Source organism: Vanellus vanellus, assembly GCF_965231255.1.
Source record: "Vanellus vanellus genome assembly, chromosome: 9".
Classification (NCBI taxonomy): Eukaryota; Metazoa; Chordata; class Aves; order Charadriiformes; family Charadriidae; genus Vanellus; species Vanellus vanellus.
In genome coordinates this window covers 12,708,236-12,716,120 of record NC_138914.1, presented here as the reverse complement: position 1 = coordinate 12,716,120, position 7,885 = coordinate 12,708,236, and the positions used below count along the sequence as shown (strand labels likewise).

The window sequence follows — 7,885 nt, the reverse complement described above, 5'->3', positions numbered from 1 at the left end:
CGCCGGCCCCGCCCCGGTCAGAGGGGAAGGGGACGGGCCATAAACTCTCGCGGGAGAGCGCGGGAGGCGGTTTGAAAGATGGCGGATGAGGTAGACCAGGTGAGCGGCTCTGGGCTTCCCTCAGGGCGGGAGGCAGCGGCGAGGCCTTCCCCGCTGCGGCCGGGCCTGCGCTCCCGCGCCTCTCGCCTTCCCTCTGCGGGCCTTGGGGAAACCTCCGCGGCTGGAGGGGGCGTAAGAGGGAGGCAGGCTTGGGGCTGCCCCGCTGGGTCTGGGCGTACCTCCCGGCAGAGCCCCCTCCCGGCTCGAGCAGCCTTCCTGAGGCGCAGCCCCCCCGCGGGGAGCGCTCTCCGTGTGACACTGAGTCACAACACGGCGGCCTCGGCCCTTGCGCTGCCGCCGGCGTTGTCGGGAGCGCGGGCAGGGCTCGCCTCAGGCCCGTTTTCCCCGGGGAACCGCAGGAGGAGAGCCACTGAGGGAAACATCCTTGGCTGTGCCTCCCTGAGGAGGAAATAGGGTAGTGTGCTGCGGGATAGGCACAAAAATGTTCACATGTTTTAGCTGTGATGCTGAAAGTATGCCTTTACCACAACAAAGAGGCGTTAGCCCGGTCTGTGTTCAGGTTTCTGGCCTGCTTTGGGGCCTGGCGTGACCGCTGTGGTGTTGAGCAGGACTTCACGGAGAGGGGTGTGTTGGAGGCAGGAGGGGCGGTGGGTTCCCCCACTGACTGACGGCGCTGGCAAAAATGGCAGCGTGTGTTTGGTCCTCCTGGCCTGCGCCGTGCCATGGCACAAGCGCAGTGCTGGTCCGTAAGTGTCGGGTTCATGCAGACGAGGCTTTCTGCTGCAGTGTGGACAGTGATTGCTGATAAGGAATGTTGTTTATACAACAGTCTGCTTAAGTTGTGGTTTGCTGCAAACTAAACAAGTCTTTTAGCCTATTTTGCTCATGCTGGTGAGTATCTGTAGAGTCGTAAAAACAGCTGCGCTCAGGTTCAACAGGACATGAAGGAATGATTTAGGATATTTGAATCTATGTTCTTACCTGTTTGTTTTCTGTGTCTCACGAACACTGAGGAATGGAAAAGTTCACAGGCTTCTTCTGTGTAAATAACTTCTTAAACTTTATTTTTTTTAGCAACAAACAACAAATACTGTAGAGGAGCCACTTGATCTCATCAGGCTCAGTCTAGATGAGCGGATCTATGTCAAAATGAGGAATGACAGAGAGCTTAGAGGCAGACTACATGTAAGTAAAACTCGGAGGACTACCATGCTTATTCAGCTAAGCACTGGGCTGCCTTTTTTTCATGTACAACAGTATATTACACAAGCTTACCTGTAATATGCCACTGATTGTTTAAAAAATTAATTTATAAACACAAGTAATTGTATATCATGGTTAAAAGTGTGGAAGTGGTTAAAGATCATCTTAGTAACAAGGGCTGAACCCTTTCTCTTATCAAAAGTGTAATGTCATTGGTGAAAAAAATCTAATTTACTCATTACTCCGTCTGCTGTTAAATGTTTCACTAGACAGTCAGGAGATGTATTTTGTTATTCTTGTCTCCTGAATGATAGCAAGCAATTCATTCCACTGCTTTTGGCTTCTGTTTCTGTGTGTCTGAAATAAGCAATAATGCTGCAGGCCTCTTCTTGTGAAGTACCCTGAGGTCTATTTAAAACTGAATTCATAGAATCATACGGTTGGAATTAAGAATTAAATTATCATTATCAAACAAGTATCTCTTAGGGCACGCCCTATGAGGGTATGATGTACCCTGCTGAATTTTCTGCAAATCTCATTTGTTGAAGTGCTTTCTTCTGAGGGTGATATGTCTCTTGACAAGACAGATTTTTGCTTTCGATTAAGTCATTCATCCTTCCTGAGTACTGTACTGTGTTGGGGAAGAGACCCAGCTGCCCCATGTGTTGACTGGGCCTCAACTCCTTTGGGAACACAAAGATGAGGAGGGGTCCGTGAGGCACCGGTGTAATGGTTTAGTTTGCAACCCACTTTTGTAAGGTATTTGAAACGTACTTATTTTAAGTTTTCGTAGTATTGTGTGTATTGCAGCTTTCGGGTCATTTAAGTTGGCCCCAGGCAATCGATTCCAGGAGGCTGGACCGGCAGCAGAGAATGTGTAGCTGGTTTAATGTTGATAAAGTATGTCTGTCTGAGTTCTTGCATGTGTTCTCACTGAAAGCTTCAGAGCTATTTCCTGGAAGAACCTTTCAGTGAATGTAAATGTCTTCCCTTTTATTTATGCTGCAGAGTACTGATTTGTTGGCATTTATGTTTGAAATTACAACTATAACTGATACTACTTTGTTTTGACATAATGGCACATTTTTGTCAAAATCAGGTGAAACTAATTATGTTTGAAAGTCTTGCCATAATTCTCATTTTAATGAGCATGTGTTTTGAATTTTGGAAGAAATAATAAACTAACTTCATTCCTACAGGCATATGATCAGCACTTAAATATGATTTTGGGCGATGTGGAAGAAACTGTAACTACAATAGAGATTGATGAAGAAACCTATGAAGAGATTTATAAAGTAAGGACTCTAGTGTATTTATCCCCATAGAAAACTTTTTTAACAATACAACACAGTTTAGTTTTAAAATAGTTTGCTGCTGACTACTTTTTGAACCAAGATCTAAAAGAAGTTTTGTGCAAATTGTTACGAAAGTACAAAGGATATCCAAAGTCGTGGTGTTAGTTGTATTGATCTCTTCAGTGTGCCAGAAGGTTGTATGTTTGAGCTTATATTTGTTGGAGTAGTTTCTGGTGTTTTGTTATAATTGAATTTGGTCATATGCTTAGCAGATATGTTTTGTAAACGATGCTTTTGTAAATGTAAGCTTTTCTTTCCTTCTTCATAGTCTACCAAAAGGAATATTCCGATGCTCTTTGTCAGAGGTGACGGCGTTGTGCTTGTAGCTCCCCCGTTGAGGGTTGGTTGAAGCAACAAAGGATTAAACCTTGTTGGAAAGTTTCAGGCTTCTGGACAATGGTTCGTCTTTTGATCATGTGTCTCAAAATTCTGTACATGTTTTTTATAGGATGTTTTTGTCTGTTCTTTTGGGAAGGGGAGGGAAGGGGAACCAGTTTGTCTTGCAGAAAGCACATGTAGTCAATTGAAGCAGTGTAAACCCAACCTGATTTTCTCAGAATTAATGTAACTGCTGTAAATTGGCTGTCTTGTCACATCAGTAAAAGAATCCTTCATTATTTTCAATCTTGGCAATAGCACTGTCTTAATTTTTTGTTTTAAATAAATTTGGTTTATCTTTCAGATTTGACTTGTCATGTTTTTATGTTGAAGATATTATTCTTGTGTTCTACAGAGCTAGTGCTATATTAAGTTGTAGTATGTAGCCTCACTTTCTGACAAAATAGTAACTTTTGTGTTTGTCGTGTTAATTTATGTCCTTACTAATACCTGAGTGTTACAGATTGATGTAGTATCGCCCTGCCACCCCCCCCAAACATCAATCTACAGTGCTATAATCTATGTCTTTTCTGTGTTCAAATTCTTGATGCATATCCTTGTAGCAGGGAAGTAGTATTTGTATGCATCTTCCACTTAATATATGTAAAGAAGATGGGCTTCTTTACAATGTTTTCAGATGTTTTTATTGTAGCTTTGTTAACAGAGCTATGGTTTGCAAGGCCATAAGTAGAGACTGAGGTTGTTCCCTCGCATGCTGTTGAGGTGCCTCCTGCATGCATTCATTTCCCACTGTCTGTAGCCTGTTTCAGTTCTTGAATAGATTAAATGCTATTGAGTGCTTAAGATGCTCATTAGTTATCTGCAGTGAAGGTGCACTAGAACCCTGAACAAAGCTCTCTTATAATGCATGCTTTCTCATGCCCCCCCAACCTGTTTGCAACTTATTCTCCTTCTTGTAAGAAAAAGAAGGCACTTACGCTATGAAATGTTTTAATAAGTGTGTTTGAAAGGCATATGAGAGATGTAGGTCTACACTGGGACATTTCCTACAGAACTTGACTTCTGACTTAAGAACCTAGATAAATTAAGTTTATTAGGCATGCTCTGTAGGGTTAGCAAAAGCAGCCTGCTCTGGCACTTTCTCCTACAGCTAAAATCTACATAACTTATGTCCATCGCTTGTGACAGTGGTCAGGAATGCAAGGTCTGCCTTGGTAAGCTCCAAGACAGATTCTTCTTAAAGGAATACTAACTTTTTTGGCAGTAAAATATATACACTCAGAAGATGAATGTATACTTCGTGCTCTTTGAAATAAGGAAAGCAGGGACTGATACAAAATCTGCTCTGGCTTCTAGGTGGTATCTGTACTCTGTTGTTCTCATGCAATGTGCTGTAGCATGAGGACGATAGGAGAGATAGCTGAAGCTGAAATAGGTAAGCTATTGCTGAGAATTAGTGTGTTTTAGTAGCAATTATAGTCTTAATTTTTTAATCATGTGGGGACTTGCTACCCTATTCCTTGTACTTTGTTCTAGAAAGGACAAATTGTTCCACTTGTACACACACACCCAAGATTTTATTATCTTAAACCTGTGCACGATGCTGTTTTCATATGTAGGTCCCTTGTATGCAAATGAAAGAAGAAAGCATCTGTATAACTTACTACTATAACATTATTTGAATGAAGAACAGGTATGCAGTGGCTTTGTAGCAGGCTTCCATCACTACACCATCCTTGCTTGAAGTTGGTCTGGGCTAGGATGAAAACAACCTTCTGTGATTCCTATTTCCTCCATTCTGAGCATGCTGTCTCTGCGAGAGTTAGCTCAGCTCAGCAAGCATCAACTCCTGTTCCATGCGTACACAACCCTTGATGTTGGAAGAAAGCTAATGATGCTACAACTGTTCCCCTTCAGGAAGGGGTACAAGGATGACTGCACCGAGAGATCCTTTTTAGTCTCATCTCTTATATCCTAGCAATCTAGGAGGCCAGAGTAAGAATAGGTGAACACAGTGATAGTCCTCCAGCTTGCAGGGATCTGCACATCTGGGAAAGGAGAGAGTGTGTTTTGCAGAATCTGAGGGATTTCTTCTGCATTAATTAATCTGCACCCTTTTTAGGAGTCTGGTAAGCTCCTGGCTATGTATTGTTATAGTATCTCACAGGCTGAGCATGTGTTCTCTGAAGAAGCACTTCTGCTTTTGGCTTTGTCCAGTTTGGGCTTGGTTTTGATCTTGCTGCCTGTCGCTTTCATGTGATGCTACTTAATTCTGTGTGACAGACAATGTTGGCTTGGTGCTATTCAGACATAGAGTACACATTTACCTCTCCATCTTTTCTACTCCTAATTGTTCTTCAGTTTTCTCTTCCAGGTTGCAAAGAGATTTTCTATTTAATAATTTTTGATGAAAACTGCTCCATTCCTTTTGTACTACATGATTTTTGTATTGAAGGACTGACACAAGGTACACAAGGTGTTAGTACATCAGAAATTCTACCTCGATTAATTTTAAATGAATATCTTAATAACACTTTAGGTTCTCTGCAAATGAGAGATACGAGGTCTACATTTCCTTTACTTGAGCCATATTTGGCAGCATAACACATTTATCTATATATCCAGTAATTCCATATTACAGAGTGTCAGCACAGTTGAAAGAGGTCAGCTCACCTGACATAACTCACCCGAATCCCTGTAGAGCGCTTTCAAAAATTCTCATTTGTCACCTTTTGTTTCTTCTGAAGCAGTTTTAAGTGAGAGATTACGCATGGTGGTTGCTAGCTCAATTATTGTCTAATTGAGTTCTTGGGTCTCTACTGTCGGATTATAAAGATCTCTTACTGTTTACGTTGCTGAAATGTCCAGTAGCATCCCTTACTGACCCTCTAATTTGAAGTGGGCTGTCTAGAGTGGGAGCCAGTCTTAAGCTCCTCCATGATGAATGTGAATTAAAAAAAAATACATTTAAAAAGCTTTTCTGCAGTCTTGTCTCTTTCTTGCTGTTCTTCCTATTCTTTGATCATGTGTTGCCTGTACTAACCCTTTGTTAAGATTCCCGCTCCTGATGTGTTTGAAAAAGAATTTATCGTTAATTTTCCTCAAATGATTTCTCAATACTTCTCAAATGCCTTTTCATATTGTCTTATGTTTTTAGCCCGCCAGAGTTTTTAATATTACACAGCTTCTTGAAGCTTGTCTTTTTATTTCTAGTAGCTTTCTATAGATAGCAGTAGCCTTTCTAGTAGCCTTGTGGTAGTTTTTAGCCTTTGGACTGCATCTTTTTGATAGGTGGCAGAGTAATTTATTGTCTTTAAAGAATTTCTTGTTCTGCCTGCAAACGTTTGACTCTTCAACAGATCTTTTTAAGAAGATTTTTATTATGTGATTCCCTTTTTCGGAAGTGCTGGTATGGTTGGACCTCTGGTGTCTTACTGCTTTTGTGTGAGTGTTGGCTGCCTGTGAAATTTCCATGTGGGCTCATTGTAAAAGTGATTTTTGAATCTAACTCATGGGGGACGCTAGATGGTGCTGCATTTCCTCAAATTCAAGCTTGGATGGCTTTGCCTGACTGATATATGTAGCCTGTGTCAACAGGCCCTGTAGTTGTACAATTAGTCATTTGTTTTTAATTAGGATGGCACTTGCTGACAGTTTTAAATTAACTCTGCTGCTCACCCATAAGTAAAGATAAAAATATGTTTTGATGTTTATGTAGGCACAGACCAAGGCCCCAAAAGAGTTAAAGTAAAACAGTATGTGTGCCTTGCATTGTCAGATTTTAAAATGCATGAACTCCAGACTAGCAGCTTTGCTAGTAGCATTAGCTGAAGAATTATGCCATATAGTATAAATTGTGGTTAACCACTTTGCTGCTAAGCACTGCTTGGAGAAGAACAGCACATTGTTGTGTGTGGTATGCAAGGCTGTTTCTGCACCCACTGGTTCAAGTGGTAGTTGTATGGCTGTCCAGTAACTTCACTGGAGAACTTCATTGCAGTTAATACTCAGCAGGGGGAACAGCCTGCATTTATGAATGTAGGCACACTAAACTCACAAAGTGGAAAATACTTCAGTTTATTTCGTAACCAACGCTGCTGCCTTTTTGAACCCACAGAAATAGATTTTGATCCAGTCTGTGTATCTGAACAAGATAGAATTTTGTTCTAGGTCATGTGTAGGCTTTGGGGGATGATTTTTAAAGTTGAACAGAGATTACATTATGTGTTTTATTTCTCTTCTCCAGCACAGGAGAAGCCCAGGATTTATATAATAGGTTATAGTAGGACTTAAGCAGTGTGAGCAATGGCAGACTGCTGCAGGGACTCGGGGTTGGAAAAGCAGAACGGTATTGATCATGTTGGGAGTTCTGCAACACCATCTCCTCTTGGTGCTTCCCTTCTTGTTCTGTAGCCATTGGAAATCTATAATTTGAAATATTTAAGAGAAGGAGGCTTGTAAGCCCTTAGAATTCTTCTTATAACTATGGCACTGGGAAGGGAGCTGATTCAGTGCAAGATGACAAACCTTGTGCCTTGTTTTTTGCACTGACTACGACATGTACAGAAAACCCCATCAGGCTTATTAAGGTTTAAGGCATTCATGCCAAGATCATTGATGGGCTGAATACATCATTACTGAGGGTGTAGGACTCCCATGTTTCTAAACAGGAAGCTGCTTTCATATGCTAAACAAAAAGAATGGAAAAGAAAAATAGAAAGTTCTGCAGAAAATTGAAGCTCAGTGTCCAAGCCAGCCTTTTTTGGGGGGGAAAGAATGGGTGGAAGGAAGAGAATAGATGATGTGGGTTGGAGCGGAAAACAAGAACCACTGACGGAAAAAGATGTAGTCAGAAACCCTGTTTATGAGTGAATTTTTTCATTGTTACCCAAATTAGTTTGAATGGAAGAGAGGCCCACTCCCAAATT

At 41.5% G+C, this 7,885-nt stretch overlaps 1 protein-coding gene across 1 annotated transcript; it reads left to right on the top strand.

Annotated features, from left to right (window-relative positions):
• Positions 1 to 62: 62 nt before the first annotated feature.
• LSM3 (LSM3 homolog, U6 small nuclear RNA and mRNA degradation associated) lies at positions 63 to 3,292 on the top strand. The gene is made up of 4 exons (XM_082487706.1): positions 63 to 99; positions 1,135 to 1,245; positions 2,463 to 2,558; positions 2,887 to 3,292. The coding sequence occupies exons 1-4, from the start codon at positions 79 to 81 to the stop codon at positions 2,965 to 2,967; spliced, it is 309 nt and encodes a 102-aa protein (XP_082343832.1). The 5' UTR covers positions 63 to 78; the 3' UTR covers positions 2,968 to 3,292.
• The last annotated feature ends 4,593 nt before the right edge of the window (positions 3,293 to 7,885 follow it).

What these genes read in the sequence shown, in the direction of transcription:
- LSM3 (XM_082487706.1), top strand. Translation starts at nt 79, where the DNA reads ATGGCGGATGAGGTAGACCAG. An exon ending in AGCTTAGAGGCAGACTACAT is followed by an intron (nt 1,246 to 2,462) that starts GTAAGTAAAACT and finishes TCATTCCTACAG; the next exon opens with GCATATGATCAGCACTTAAA. An exon ending in CCTATGAAGAGATTTATAAA is followed by an intron (nt 2,559 to 2,886) that starts GTAAGGACTCTA and finishes CCTTCTTCATAG; the next exon opens with TCTACCAAAAGGAATATTCC.